Below are 15,216 nucleotides of genomic sequence, written 5' to 3'. Positions count from 1 at the left end.
CACTTCGTTCGCATATTCGATGAGTCTGTAGTCATGGTGAACGCCATTAACCCCGGCTTTCCTATCCCCAGTCTCCCAGGGTTGCTGGTTCGAACGCTTTTTGCACCGCTGCAATAGCCAGCACAGTCTACGTCGTTGGCCCTGGCGAACGACGACATCCACACTCTTTTCATCTCCACACTCTTTTTCGACGTCTCGAGCTCTATATCAGTATAGTTTTTTTTCGAGTTATACTGACTACATATCCTGCTTTTATACAAGATGCAACGCGTTTCTGTCCGACACCACGCGGTTCTAAACAGGATGCTCAACGAGCGTGATCCCTCTCTTATTAACTTGCCCATCCCGGTACCATCTGTCCTAATACTTTCTCCCTTGGTGACCCCTCTTGTCGGTGGAAGTAACGGTGGGGACTCTCCAGCAGCAAGTCCGTTACCAGCAAGCCCGTCGCCAGCAAAGTCGTCACCATCCCCTGTCACCACTCCAAGCGGAGGCGGCAGCGGTGGAACCGGAACTGGTAGCGGAGGTGGAGGTGGAAGTGGAAGTAGCAGTGGCAGTAACGGTGGCAGTAGCGGTGGCAGTAGCGGTGGAGGTGGAGGTGGAAGTGGAAGTGGAAGTGGCAGCAGTAGTGGGACTGGAACTGGATACTGAGACCGGGACTGGGACTGGGACTGGAGCTGGAACCGGAACCGGAACTGGAACTGGTAGTGGAACTGGAACCGGATCTGGAGCTGAGGAACCGGAACCGGAACAGGAACAGGAACTGGTAGTGGAACTGGAGCTGGAGCTGGAAACGGGGGAGGGAGTGGAAGTGAAAGTGGAGACGGCAGTCCCGAGGGAAGTAGGCGATGCAGCAACCACCACGTCTGCATCGTCACCGGCAGCCTTCCAAAGCTCCCCTTCGTCATCTCTGGGAGGTACACCACCCATCATTAACAATAGTACCGTCAATCAGCTCAATTCTAACGGCGGAGGGCCGCCCATGAACGTCCAAGGCACTCCGGTAGTCCAGTCTTCATCTTTGACGGGCAATTCCAAAATGTCCCAGTCCACAGGTGCGCCCGCCGCCGGTCTCCAAGGTTCGAGTACATCCAGTGGTGTTGGAAGTTCCCCGAGTGACGCTGCTCCCACTCTTGCCACCGGAGCTGCGACTTCTTCGCACCAGCTGTCCTCAGGCGCAATTGCAGGAATCATTGTCGTATGCTTTCTATTCCTGATCGGTTTCATCGTGCTCTTCGTGCGGCGTCGCTCCATGGCTCGCCGTCTTCAGCGCCGCAAAAAATGGTGGTTTGGTGAAAATACGACATCAGATAGTTTCTCTATCGTAGGAGGCAGCGTGGGAGACTCTCAAAATAGGGGGTCACCTACCCTGAACAGGGCGAGTGCTCGCAGCAGCTTTGCTACCAACTTTGATCAAGGACTCATGTTCCGCATTGATTCCCCGACGTCACTACCCAACCTTGATCTCGCCGCATTCGGGACCATTCTCGAGTTCCCTCCCATGGCGGAAGTGCGCGAGCGTACCTCGCTCTTGTTCCCTTCTGCTAGTGCTGTTGCTCGTAGGGAGTCCATGAGTAGCATGATGAGTAACGGCAGCGACCCCGATACTCAATACCTCATTGTAGGAAATGATCTCAATCCTCCCGGACCATCTAGTCCCATGTGCGTCCGTCCGTTTTCTCCGTCAGAATCTTTCGCGTTCCCCAAGCCACCCCTATGCCCCAATGAGGGGCAGTGTCCTTCGTCCGTTTCTGTTATTAGTGGCCGCGGCCTCGTTTCCCCTTTGTCATCCGTTGCAACTCTCGTCCAGATTCACTCTCCTCCCCCCATATTCAATCCTGATTTACTGCCCCCCGCTCCCGCTGCCTCCTACCTGCCACCCAGCGCTTCCTTGACAGCGATTCCTGGCACATCTTCCGACCCATTTGCCGACCCTGCGCATCCCGAATTCGAGACCATCCGTCGCCCATTCGCCCCTTCCCTAGACGATGAAGTCTCTGTCGCCCCAGGTGATCAGGTCCTCGTTGTGAAAGTCTTCGACGACGGCTGGGCGCTCGTCGAGAAGCAGTGCGGATTCTTGAATCATAACGAGAAGGGTCTCATTCCCGTGGACTGCTTACGCGAAGCCGGCCAGGCCCTCCCAGCATTCCTAGCTCAAAAGCGGGTGAGCAGCTATGGAGCTGATCCAAATAAACTGGCCCAAATGTTGGCGGGTAGCTTCCATGCGCCTTGAATGACAAACACTTAATTGGTAAGGTTTTCTTCTCTTCACCGAAGCCTCCATTGATTTCGTTGTCTTTCTCAGTGATACCAACATTATTAGAGATTTATGATATTCATCATTGATCGCATGTCAATCTCCAGTTTCTTGCATTGTTAGAAGGATCCATACATTCTATCTCGGTCATCTGATTCCTCATCCTGTTCTCCTCCGCTCCTGCACGGTTCATAAAATCGTCGGCTATACCACTTCTTTCATTGTTTTATTTTTGTATATGTTGCTTGTTTAACTTGGCCCTTCTGTACTTCACTGACCGCCCTATCTGGAGACATTTATGTTGCACTACATCGCACATGCCGAACCCTCCATACCTTAGATACCTTATTGTTACTACTCTCTGTCAACCTGGATTTTACTGTCGGATTCTTGATTTACACGCCTCTGCAGTGCTTCAACAGCTTTAAGAGTTCGAATATTTAAACATTCTGATATCCGGATGTAATTTATTGTGCGTGATCAATGACCACTAAACGTAACAGTACAACCTTGTAATCCACATACTTGAATGTCGGTACGTTTCAACTCCACACGCTAAGCCAAGCTGAGTACGAATGCTGCTGTCGCAAATACCAAGTACGAGTTCGTCTGTGTGAAACCTGGCTGGAGCAAGTTGCTGGGTTGGGAGTTATGGTAGATTCAAGACCGACACGTTTCGGTTGGGAGTGTTTGAGGCAGCGGACGAACCAGTCTGTCAGAAGCTGCGCCCAGTTGTAGCATAGCGCCGATACTTATATCGTACAAGCGTTAACTTGAAAGCAAAATGACGCGGATCCGGAACATGCCAGTTGCAATTGATCTGAGTGACACGGAGTTTGAAATTGTTGAATACTTCTTCCCGAAATGGCCAGTTCCTCCAACCGTGGATTACCAGTACTATCGACCTATCGACCTAGTGGCAATTGTCAAGATTCATAGGTACCTTCAAGCTGTCAATTGCTGGATTATTGCATGATTGGGGCTGGAGAAAGCCGGTCCCCTTCATTTCCCAGTCTCAGCTCTGGCATTTTAAATGGGTGTATGGTAAGTATTACTAGCAATCGTTACTACTCGGTGTGCAGCCATGAGCAACCCGGCTTGCGGCATACCACTAGCACTGACGCTAGATGATGTAGCCCTCCACTTTGACGTACAACGTTTTATATTTCAGGGCTGACTTCCAATAATGTTAGCTACTTTTCTGGGAGTTTTACTCGGCAAGTTTGGCCCTGGTGAGTTGCTGGTACTGTCAGTCAGAACACTACCTGAAGCTAAAATATGATAAGCAGTTATCTCAGGCCCCACTTGTGACACAAGGCATAATCGAATATACGTGTCCCTGCACGCTGCGGCATAAAGCGGTAGGTCTGGGCTTACTAACAAACTTTGAAACGTAGCTGTGGAGTACTACCGTAGATTCGTTTCGGCATGAGCTCACTTCTATTTTGAGCCTCTCATCGAAGGCAGTCGAATTTCGAAGAATGAGCGGTCCTGTTAAACTCCAAGCACCACAGTCACTTCGTGAAGCCCGAGGGTATAGGTTACGCCGCGCCACTCTCACTTATTGGTGACATTACTTAGTTGCTTCTGTTTCTTACTAATTATTGGCTTGCCTCGAGATCGTCAAGCTCCATAGGATAGCTGAGGCGAGGTTGCTATCATGCTGCGGTCCAACATCCTTACAAAATGTATACTACGTCGAAAAGGTGCAGGCCTCGGTGATAAGTGCTCTTTTCAAAGCGAACACGAGAGGGCTGGTGCCGAGTTTAAATCCTCCGCTCCATCACAACCCGTTCGTTTCGCACTCCACTGTTCATTTCTTAATGCGGCATCAAAGTTCTTTGGGGTTGTCAGCTGGAAAACGCCACAGATACGTCCTATGCTTAGATAACAACGGAGCCTCCACTCAGACTTCCATGGGCCTACGCATATAACTTGAATGACATCTGGTGCTTCTTGGAAAAAATTCAAATCCATCCCAAGTGTAGTTTCGCAGCTTTCTCACTCTTTGCTTGCCTCACAGTGACGTCAGTAATCCTACTTCGCCTTCAAAAGTTTTATCATGGGGGATGGATCCTTGGCACAGCGCGAGTACTCTCGCAGTATCGCTTCGCACACTTTGAAGCAGCTCATAGAATGGCGAGCTTCGCTGAAACGCCTGTCAGAGGAATGCGAGCGGGAGAGTGTGCAGGATAGCGTCAACCAGCATGATCCTAAAGGTAACCAGTTGATTCTTATCTGCGAGTGTACAGGGATGAAACTATATCTCAGAACATGTTGACCCCCACAATAACTAATTCAATGCTTTGGGTGCGTAAAATGATATTTCGGTGTGCCGTGCCAATACCACCGTCATTTCCAGCTGAACTTAACTGCTCGCAGACCGGATCTTGCATCAGTGCATGTCGGACAAGATAGCACTGCTCTTCATTTCTCTTCCCACCCTCGAGCCCAATACGTTACGAAGTTCTGTACATTATTCCCCTTTATCATGTTGTATCATTTAGTTGTCACATATTTCAGTATACTACCTAAAGTACCATGACAAAGCAAATAGCAAGGCGCTATGGTCGTGCTATTCTTAGCAGATGTCAAATATTGGGGGTGGTTCTAACCGACAGGTCTTTCGATCTCGTGGCCGTGTTCTAGCATAAGAAGCAGGAAACTCGTGGTTGTCGCCGATAAGGCATTCGTTCAATGCCGCACTACACGGTGCGTCCCCCTCGTTTACTTGTTGCTTCTATTATGGCCACCCCTTCTTCAATTATCAGCACGAAAAGAGGACCCTCGTTTCCAATCAAGTACGCCTTGACATCAGTCATATCACTTGAACTTCGAAGCTTGAGGTGTGGGCTGATGGCCCGAGGTTGACACGCAAACTGTGGCACCTTGCAGATTCCTTCGCGGGAGACCGTCGGCTTCTCTGACTTAGTTCCTACGGCTCCCCGAAGTATCGCAGCCTGGGTGGTTATCAGAATGCCGTCTCTTAGCTCTGCAGACTGCCATCAGCCTTAGACACCCCGGTCCCGTCTTCAAGTTGGGTGTCGCGAGGCTCCAGTTTCAGGTGCTTGAAGAAGTGGTCGCGCCAATGGGAACCATCGTCATAAATTTATTCAGAACTCCATTATTCGTCCTTCGCAGCCATCATTTATGTGTTTGTAGTGCAGATACAACAGTACGTGGTGCAGCGAAGGATCGTAAATATCTAATACCCAAAAGAAAATCAAGGGGAGTTCAGGAGAGAAGTGAGATACACTATTAAATAGACATGTCCATATATTCGTGCTTTCAATTATGGTAGTTCTAGGAAAGGGTGTCAGGTCGACGCAGGTAAACGGTTGATAGCGGACACACCTGCCGTAGGTTGAGGCATGTTAAGATCGCGAGTTTGTAGTATTGCTTTGTGATGCCTTCGCTGCATGTTCAATCTTGTCAGTTGTGTCATGGCGTTTACTTTATCACACCCACCTGCTCGCTCCTTCTCCTCTTGCTCCTTCGCCTTGCGTTCTAGCGAGGCGCGCCATTGTATAAGCTGCTCCAGCGTATACGTGGTCATGTCCTCAGAATATTGGGACAACTGGGCATCTGGATTGGGTTGTTGTGACATATTAATAGTGAGGGTGAACCGAATAGAGAAATTGAGCTCAATGTGATGCTTCACTCTGCACGTCGAAACATGGGTTTTATACCTCAGAGTGGGCCGTGAGACTGCTGCTGCAAGCCCCAGGGTTGTCGGGAGTTGCAGCTGTAGACCGGTCGAGTGTTCGGACGCAAGGCACGCTCATGACAGTAAAAAATAATGTCGTACACAGGCCCTTTCTTCATGAATACATGGAGGCTGTCCTAGTGCCTGGTACCTCATGTTTTAGGTATAGCAGTAGAATTATTAGCAGTTTAAGGAATGCTGGTGACAGCAATCACTTCATGTCTGCGAGAGTATCGTGGGTTTGCACCGATACCGCTCCTTTCGCGAGACGTGCCGGAATTCATGAGAAAACATAGCTCGGTAGGCACATGACTAACTTGAGTAATTACCTATGATGTTCAGGCTGGCTCATCAATGATATTAATGTCTTCCGCCTGTAAGTACCTGGGGCGTCGGAGTTTGACTGTCAGGCGATGGCCTGATGTGATATCCAAGAGCTCGGCTGAGACACTATCCGTTCATTTAAAGAGGAATAAGGGGCCGAGAAAATCATTTGAAGAGTAATGCGTACCTTGCTATATATGTAATAGCCTCGTTTTCTCTTCGACGCACCTAAGGCTAACTAAGGCCGTCAATTCAGTCTAGGGATCAGGTACGTGACACAGCAAGCACTCAATTTAGAAGGGAAATAGGCTCACATGCCTTACGACATGTGCAAAATTTGGAGGCGGGACAAGACCAGGGGTCCCTTGAAGATACATTGATCAGTGCCGAGAGTCACACTTTAGGTGGTACCTCGGTTCCATTCCTTAGGAACTTGGATGGAGTAATGGCTAGGGGAAGGCAATTCCCCTTGGCGGCGGAAATCATCATCCCGTGCTTGTGTTAGTCCCTGGTACCTTTGAACGCCTCATGGTACACACTGGGAGTAGTTTCACGGAGGCAGTCCTTGCGTACTGCCTCAGATTTCTTGCCGGAATTGTTCCGTCTTTCATTCAAATCGTCCTCGACAGACTAAGCCATGTATGGCTTGCAGAAAAGCCTAAGACCTGACTAACAGTACATCTTCCTGCCCATGGAACAAGAAAGTCCATGCCTGAAGGGAGTTGAGTATTGAATAACAAAAGTTGAAAGTGTACGTCATGCCAAGGGACTCATTGCCACATCAATGCCTATCGGTGAGCTGTGCAACATCTCCGTGTAATGATGTTGAACCTAGCGCGCAGCCACATCAACTAGGGAGTTTCACTTCGACCCTGTGGGCGCCCGAATTCTATTGCGCATACCAAGCACGTGGCGGTCGTCCTGCCAAGCGGATGAAGGGTCCCTGTGCAGAGATTCCGGCCCATTGAAGAAGCCAAAGCTTGAGAATTTATCGTAAATAGATGTCATGAAGACAGAGCACGGTAGTGGCATATCGAATGATTTAAGGAATTGAGTAATTTAGGATGGCATCATCCAGGTTGTTGTGCATTGTTTGTTCAATGACATTGACAGGCTTAGCCTCAACTTGCCATAGCCCCGACTTCAAGTTGAACTATGAATCAAAGTTGAACGTTCGAACGTTCATAAATAGTCGAAGACTCTAGGCTACTATAGGTATAGGCGCTCCGCATTTGTGGTATCGCCATGTCCTGACAGTTGATTGCTCTCTGACAGCTGGGTCTTGCCTTCGCCGAGTCATTGATGTGCCTTCTGATTCCTGAAGGCGTAGTCGGTTTCAGTCTGAGAGGTCGCTTGGAAGGTTTCGTCCACTGATTACAAAACAATAAGGCGTGCAACTTGTAACGTTCACCCATGCTCACACCATGTGCTTACAGCGCCAAAGACAAAGGCAGAGTCCAGACCTCAGTGCTTCTCTCCCACGCCGATAGTCCGACTCACAAAAGAGCCACTGTTCTCACTTTGTTATCGATCTCCACATCAATCAACACTGCAAAGAAAACATCCAGTGAGTTTGTTACGAACTGCCACCATCCCGAGTTGATCTGTGGGTTCTGACTGGGGTTGATCCTAAGGTGCCTCCCATACTTGTTTTGCCCACTGTATCGTACTTCACCAGGTTTTATTATCTATTGGAGATCGCCATTTGATTGTCCTGCTAACACACCTTCAGACTTCTATGTACTATTAGTCTACTTACTAGCACCACAGATCATTGCTAGTCATATGAAAATGACCCGTCAAAACTGTCGAAGCCGTCGATCAGCTGCGAAGGATCGCGCGCATGCTGGTGCTGATACCAGCCAAACTATAGGCTTAGCGGGCGATCATAGGACAAGAGGATTTCCTTCTCATGCGGATGGGTTGGGATCTGTCTCTTCTTATGTTCTCTCGCAGCCGAATAGTATTGTGGCCCCCTCGGGCAGCCGTGACACGCTAGGCCGTGGAGGCCAACAAGCTAACTTTGCTGTTGTTTCTGCATGGTCGAAGCCATTGCGTATCGTGGAAGCTCCTCAAGCATCCAAGAAAGATGTGGTGACGAAGATGCCAATTCGTCAATCTACACAACAACACTTGATAAGGACGGACCCACCGATTGCTCAGGCAAAGCCCGCACCCAAGTCGGGCAAGAAGGCGGGCAAGAAAACGGAGAAGAAAGCAGAGAAGAAAGCGGAGAAGAAGAAACGAAAACCGTTCTACAAGGAAGTGAAGAGGGAGATCAGAGGACCAGCGTACTGGAAGAAGAAGGCGGAGGAGGATGCGCGCCTATTAAACATTGCCCGGGGAATCTGGAGACGTGAGGTAGGAAAAAAGACAGCTGGTAGGTGCTGAGTGCTGGATCTCTCCTTTGTTCATCATTTCAAATTGACATATCTTGTTTAGAGTACAGGCGAAGGATGGTGGCCAAGAAGTATAAGAGACGTCGCCGTGTCTCACGCAAACGGATGGAGACACAGGAGGGCAAGAATCGAGAGGCACGTCACAAGAAACAAGACCAGAGGCAATTTTTCGTAAATTTCAATAAAGCTTATGGAGATAAGCTTCGGGTTGGTAAGTACTGTATCTTCGAAAGAACATTGGGCCATTTCACCATCGCCGCTTCATAGAGAGGAGGAGAGAACAAGCAATTCTCAGGGGCGCGGGCGGAGGAGTCGAATCATATGCTACAAAATGGTGCGTGTTGTTGTTCACTTTTTTTTCATATGTTTACTTCGTTGTGCGTTTTAGGACTCAGGGAAATAAGGGGAAGTATTTCAGATGCCCATCCGGCGCGGAAGGAGGTGAAGAAAATGCTGGACATGAGCTTGGTAGGTCATGACGTCTGCTGCTCGGATCCTTTTCTTATCAAATGAAATATAGAGGATAGTCTCTGAGGTGTGGTATCAACACGTGAAGAAGACAGAAGTTTCAGGGGGACACAGCAAAAATAATCTCGCAATTATTTTCCTGTAGAAGCATGGCTCCAAAGTAACTAAACAATGAATGGCACTACCTATGTGGATTGGTGACCAGTCTACTAGCTATGTTGAAGGTATAGGTTACCTGTCTGTCTTAGGTTTGTGTACTATGTATCTACGGCATGTTCCCTAGTATGATTGGAATCGGGTGAATGACCATCAAGATGATAGCAGTTGTAACCTCCCGACATTGAACCAGGGGATAAGCTGTTTGATCGTATTAACCTGCGAATTGACTATTAGCGCCGCCTCATGCACATATAAAACCTCGCCTCCCTCATCACATTGCCACGACAGACCTGGACCAGTGGACTAACTAGCAAGTGCTGTTCGGCAGTGCGCTCAATATCTGACCGCAAACAGGGTTACTTGCCCACTTCAAGGACCGCACCAGCTTCGATGACCTTTCGCGGAACCACATCCTCAGCAGGAAATGGAAATGAAACCTCGATCTGAGTCTTGGGGTCCTTGGACTTTTCATAATGGCGATTGTGAGTGATCTTGAATGGGTACATGCGATGTATGTTGGTTTAATATTGTACATTCCTGACTGTAAACGAGCAGAATTTGCAACGAGTGTTCCTCAGTCACACGAGGGAATGGGTCCAGGCGAACGTGAGTTCAAGGACAATATATACAAGCAATAAATTAGAGGCCGGCTATAGTTTTTGTGAGTTAGGGTGCGAGCACTGGCCCAGCGCACGACGTGTGTCTCGAGTGTATGCTGAAGCATTGTTCACCGTATGATATAGCATGTAAGCTGTGCTTGTTGATCCAGGATGGCGATATCCAACAAATAATGTGATCAACGAGTAAAAACCTTGTGTCAGCTAAATTCAAATTCCACCCCCACAATCGGCCAACTTGGCCCGGGGGTTTGAATTTAATTTGATTTACTCCCACACCGTGACGCCTGGCTTGTGATCCACTCGACTTGTCCGCGGTGTACTACGACAAGCACTTAACACCAGTAAGACTGGTCACGAGTCAAACCTACCCTCGGACCGACCATCCAAGTTGCTATGAGAGCACATATGGGGTTTAGGAAGAATATCGGTCATGTTGTCGGATTAGTATGTGTCAAGGTGGCTGAATCAGGACGTTCATTTGTTCTGGGAAATGTTGAGTCAATCCTGAATTGTCATCAATATCCCGGTAGCTGGCCCATATGTGCTGCTAGCACTACTTCTCAAGAGGAATCCCGAACTGCATTGCCCTTACCGAGCTATTCACCGTGCTGGAGAGCAATCAGCGATTCGACTTCTGCCGCGTTTGCGGATTCCGATTCCCTTTCTTAGCCTGAGGGACCGTGCAGCTTACTATCAGACGCACTTTCTACGTCTATTAAGATGTTGAATCTTCACTCATCTTATTCCAGCCCACTTAACACCATGATGCTGGAAACTCTCATCATCAGCGCCAACTATGCCGCAGGCGCTGTTGCAGTCGTCGCGGTACTACTCGCCGTGTTATACCAGAAATCCTCGAGTAGGAACGGCATTCCGCTTCCACCTGGACCTCCCGCCCGTTGGTTCTGGAGCAACGCTTTACCTACTGTGAAGTGAGTTTTGACGCCATTCAAATCCAAGATATTAGAGGCTGATGAAGATCGTCCACTCAGCATTGCCCATGCGCTGACCGACTTGGTTCGAGAGTATGGCCCGCTCGTGTCGTTGCGACAAGGTAGCCAAGTGATAGTTGTCATTGGTAGCGTTGAGGTAAATCATCCACACCATAATTTTCCTCCGACAATTTGAATGACCAGATATCGACCACTTTACCAGGCAGCCGCGGACATCATGGAAAAGGAAGGTGGATCACTAGTAGATCGACCTCGGTCCATTGCCGCAGGTGAAATTCTCTCAAAGGGAATGCGTATTCTCCTGGCTCGTTCCGGAGACCGATTCCGGCGCCTCCGAAAAGCAGTACATACCCATCTACAGCCAAAGGTAGCAGATACATACCAGGATATGCAGCGCGAGAACGCGATGATCCTCATATTGGATATGCTAAATGATCCAAAGAACCACCAGAGGCACGCACAGCGGTACGTCATTACTATCACTTTTGTGTGATGATTTCATAGATATGTACCCCAAGGTATGCAGCATCAGTCATTCTTCGAGTGACTTATGGGAAGTCTGTGCCCACTGCCAACACCGATCCTGAAGTTGTCCGTATCCACGGGGTCATGGAGCATTTCCAGGTTGTGATGCGCCCAGGAGCTTATCTCGTCGATCGTGTGCCTCTTTTGCGCTACTGGCCTGGTTACGGAAAACAACTTGTTGAGTGGCACCATGAGGAACTGGGGCTATACAGGCATCAGTTAGGGCGCGTCGAGAGTGAAGTAGTAAGCGGCTTTTTGTTTCTACAAACGTATGTCATTTATATCTTTTTGCACCCAGAATCAAGACAACGCTGGTCCCTCCTTCACCAAAACACTATTGGAGAACGTCAAAGAACACCAACTCTCTACAGACGAGATGTCCTATCTCGCCGGATCACTCTTTGGAGCGGGATCTGATACGGCAAGCCATGCAACTGATTTGTCTTTATGAAGTGACTCATCTGTACTTCAGACTGCTGTTGCAATTACCGTTACTATTATGGCTGCAGCATGCTACCCAGCGGCTCAGGCAAAGGTGCATGAGGAGCTCGATAGGGTCATCGGGTCAGACAGAGGTTCTGCTAAAGGATACAAAGATTTGATTTCTCGACTAATTTCTCGTGGTAGCGCCGACATTTAAAGACTCAAGCTCGCTCCCCCAATTGCACGCATTCTTGTTGGAAACTTTGAGATGGAGACCTGTCATTCGCATAGGTCAGTTTTAAATCCAGCATACTCCTGCACGATGCTGACATGTGCCTTAGGATTTCCACACCGTGCAACTAAGGATGTTTTTTGGGTCAGTGTCTTAAACTCATTGTAACCTACGTTCTCATTCTAGTCTGTGTGATATCAGCAAGGATACTGCATTCCCGAGGGCGCAACTGTCTATGGGTGCCAATGGTAAGGTGTTACTTCTCAATGCACGTCGCTTCATTAAGTACATATTTTCAGGGCTATTTCTCGCGATCCTATCGTCTTCCCAGGTCCTGAAAAATTCGATCCCCAGCGCTGGCTTGATTCAGAAGGTCGCCTTAAGGACAATATCAAATTCATTGCATACGGCTTCGGTAGACGGTGCGTCGTGCCGACATCAGTTTTTTGACACCGATCATTTAAGTTCACATATCATCAAAAGTGTGTGTCCCGGCCTGCACCTCGCAAACCACTCGTTGTACATTAGCCTCGCATTTCTCTTGTGGTCTTTCCGCATTGCTCAGCGACCTGACGCCCCGATCGACACGAATGCTTTCATGGACGCTGTTATTGCCCGTGCAGCGCCATTTGACAGTCGACGTCATTCCTCGGATCGAAATTGCGAAGCTGAAAGAGCTTATGACTGATGATGTATAGATTGAATATACTTATAGCCGCCGAAGATGTATTAGACTACATAGGAGAGCTGGGCCAACATATGCATGTAGACAGGCAACACGAGCGTGTCATTTGTTTGAATTGAGCAGAGGAAGAAAGGCATCCGGCAGACTCATTACAGCACCTGCATTTGTTCATGATACTCATAGTGAGTTCTTCGATCACGTCGTCTTCCGTAGGCGTCGCGATTCATTCCTGGCTCTTATTAAAGAAATGACCCCTGATGAGCCTTGTGAAACATGTCGATAAGATCCTCAAGTTATCGTGAAACTGAGACGTGCAGCCAATGTTCCGCAGCGATACGAAGGATGGGTCCAGAGCGAATATGAGGTTGTGGGACGATATATGCAGGCCATGAAGGTGATCTGTGCTTAGCTCAAAATCGTATGAAGGGGTATGAGTATAGCGGTAGGCAGTCACGAGGATTTCACGAGACTTTATCCTAGGCCGCTTCTGAATATATGGCGGGAAGAGGAGTGGGCGAGATATGTATATGAGCGTCTGGGGTCATGTGTTCTGAAAGCAGAGGAAGTGGATATATATAAACTATACCAGTTTATTTTTCGATCACGCAGGACGAGATAAACTGTCATACATAAGTAAGGTTTGTGTGCTGCTACTGTCGCGGAGAGTGAAACAACTACGTCAGCGCCGACAGAGAGAATCCACAACAAACCTCTTGAAAACTCTCGCAGTTGCGCTCCTCGCTGAGGCAAAAGACTCTGGAGATCAGCTCATTGTTATTTCATTCGCATTGGTGGCCTTGTACCGCCGACGACGGGATGGACGCAGTGGTGGGCATGATAGTAGACGTCGGACGAGGAGTATATGACCAGCAAAAGTCTGAGGATTTCTTCGACGCCTCTATTAATGTCTCGTCAGATAGGACAAAGTTTGGCTGCGGTAAGTTGTTGTTTTCGTTCAACGAATTCCCAGAGATGTGTTGTACAGGTAAGCACGAGTGCAAGACACTCGACCTGTTATACACGTTCAATAATGTGCTTGGTTGACTTTAAAAACTCGGCCAGCGCTTCGGTAACGTTACATACTCGACACCTTCTGACTTCGAAGGGGTTTTGATTTTCGAGTCTTCAGTTGCCTCAGCACTCAATTTTACGATTTCGGTGTCTGAACCGCCATAGTCTCGACGAGCCGCAGGCTCAGATTTACTGCCTGTTCCTTCGTTGGTGCCAGCCTCAGGCTTTTTGGCCTGCGCTCGGCGTGGGGTTTTTGACGGAGGCTTCTCACGCGGCACAGGACTCGGAAACACAACAGCCTGTCGGAACTATGTGTAACATCTTCGCAGGACTGTTTAGTGGCAGTAGCGCGGTGTCTTCGGTGATAGTACAGTGAACTTGATACAGGAGTAATTTGTACTGGCCTTCGTTCCAGCAGTCACTCATACTCGATATCGGTATGTCTTTACTTGTAATCTTTGCATTTCGGCGGCTCAGCACACAGTCAGACGCAGTGTACTCCCACATCTTGCCGACTACTTTAGGTATGAAATAAGCTGGCAAATCAACTACTACTCAATAACTCTGACAGTTCATTTCCCATCGCTTATTGCTCAAACAGCAAATAAACTGAAGAAACAAATTGTTATTGAGTAGGGTTATGGATCCTAGATTCGCGAAGAAATTGAATTGACACCAATTGCTAGTCAGTCACAACCAGAGGCAGGTCATTCTCGCCTTGCGCATCACTCAGGAGCGCAGATACCGCTGTGATATAACTTCTGATCAGTCGTCCGCATGGGATGGCGTTTCGGTCGGCGTTCTCACGTGTTATCATCATCGTGGAATATATGCGTAGCGCTCGTTGTACCACTCGAGTCCAAGTATAGATAAGGCCTTTGATTCGTCTCCCACTGCATCATGCATATGAAGTTCATCCCCTCCGTACTATCGGCTCTGAAGGCCCTCCTGAAGGGCTCAATTTGGTTCCTATGCAAAGTAATCTCCATATTCTTTGGCAGGAGAGAGTACCCGCTGCCCCCACCGCCCCCGCCGATACCATCCTCGGCTTTATATTCACCATCTGATTTACCATACGAAAGTGCTCACCCGCTGCATCGAAGGTCATATGAACGCACCCGCTTGCAGCAGCAACAACGCGCGCCCCCTGTATCTCCTAATGTTACTATCGTGACCGAACCTGCTCAAAGTCACATCCCTCAAGTCTGTCTTAGTATAATACATCTGGCAGTACTGTGTGCTCACCTCTTCAACACAGCGATCACGCCGTTCTTCTGGACCTGAATTAGCTACAGAGCCTCGTCGTCAACCGAGTGTATGATTCCCTGCACAACCAACGTCCCCCGCATCTCGTGATGTTACTCCCGTGACCGAGCCTGTTCAAAGTCTCATCCCTCAAGTCTGTCTTAGTATAATCCATCTGGCAGTGCTGTCTACTCATCTCTTTGACACAG

General features: G+C 48.6%; 4 protein-coding genes across 4 annotated transcripts; all 4 read left to right on the top strand.

Moving 5' to 3' along the window:
- Nucleotides 1–735: 735 nt before the first annotated feature.
- On the top strand, nt 736–2,774 carry BJ212DRAFT_104891 (uncharacterized protein). Its single transcript, XM_041328933.1, has 3 exons — nt 736–2,164; nt 2,218–2,251; nt 2,306–2,774. The coding sequence occupies exons 1-3, from the start codon at nt 983–985 to the stop codon at nt 2,344–2,346; spliced, it is 1,257 nt and encodes a 418-aa protein (XP_041194581.1). The 5' UTR covers nt 736–982; the 3' UTR covers nt 2,347–2,774.
- Nucleotides 2,775–8,074: 5,300 nt separating this feature from the next.
- BJ212DRAFT_1347078 (uncharacterized protein) lies at nt 8,075–8,897 on the top strand. Its single transcript, XM_041335359.1, has one exon. It carries the CDS (start codon nt 8,079–8,081, stop codon nt 8,676–8,678), a length of 600 nt encoding a protein of 199 aa, XP_041194580.1. The 5' UTR covers nt 8,075–8,078; the 3' UTR covers nt 8,679–8,897.
- Nucleotides 8,898–10,925: 2,028 nt separating this feature from the next.
- On the top strand, nt 10,926–12,655 carry BJ212DRAFT_1347045 (cytochrome P450; the record flags this gene model as incomplete). Its single annotated transcript, XM_041335358.1, has 10 exons — nt 10,926–11,022; nt 11,089–11,351; nt 11,405–11,654; nt 11,710–11,832; nt 11,884–11,986; nt 12,039–12,125; nt 12,176–12,210; nt 12,268–12,314; nt 12,366–12,488; nt 12,550–12,655. Coding segments are annotated over exons 2-10 (1,122 nt in total), but the record flags the coding sequence as incomplete, so codon positions are not given.
- A 1,754-nt stretch (nt 12,656–14,409) lies between these two features.
- Nucleotides 14,410–15,185, top strand: BJ212DRAFT_104405 (uncharacterized protein). The gene is made up of 2 exons (XM_041328920.1): nt 14,410–14,965; nt 15,021–15,185. Exons 1-2 carry the CDS (start codon nt 14,663–14,665, stop codon nt 15,081–15,083), a joined length of 366 nt encoding a protein of 121 aa, XP_041194578.1. The 5' UTR covers nt 14,410–14,662; the 3' UTR covers nt 15,084–15,185.
- Nucleotides 15,186–15,216: the final 31 nt, after the last annotated feature.

This window comes from Suillus subaureus, assembly GCF_016647635.1.
Source record: "Suillus subaureus strain MN1 chromosome Unknown BJ212scaffold_11, whole genome shotgun sequence".
Lineage (NCBI taxonomy): Eukaryota > Fungi > Basidiomycota > Agaricomycetes > Boletales > Suillaceae > Suillus > Suillus subaureus.
The sequence above is the reverse complement of the archived record's forward strand: the minus strand, read 5'-3'. Positions and strand labels throughout refer to the sequence as shown.

Coding starts and splice junctions, on each gene's coding strand:
- BJ212DRAFT_104891 (XM_041328933.1), top strand. CDS start 983: ATGAACGTCCAAGGCACTCCGGTAGTCCAGTCTTCATCTTTGACGGGC. Junction 2,165..2,217: donor CATTCCTAGCTCAAAAGCGG/GTGAGCAGCTAT, acceptor GTTGGCGGGTAG/CTTCCATGCGCCTTGAATGA. Junction 2,252..2,305: donor GAATGACAAACACTTAATTG/GTAAGGTTTTCT, acceptor TGTCTTTCTCAG/TGATACCAACATTATTAGAG.
- BJ212DRAFT_1347078 (XM_041335359.1), top strand. CDS start 8,079: ATGACCCGTCAAAACTGTCGAAGCCGTCGATCAGCTGCGAAGGATCGC.
- BJ212DRAFT_104405 (XM_041328920.1), top strand. CDS start 14,663: ATGCATATGAAGTTCATCCCCTCCGTACTATCGGCTCTGAAGGCCCTC. Junction 14,966..15,020: donor CTCAAAGTCACATCCCTCAA/GTCTGTCTTAGT, acceptor TCTTCAACACAG/CGATCACGCCGTTCTTCTGG.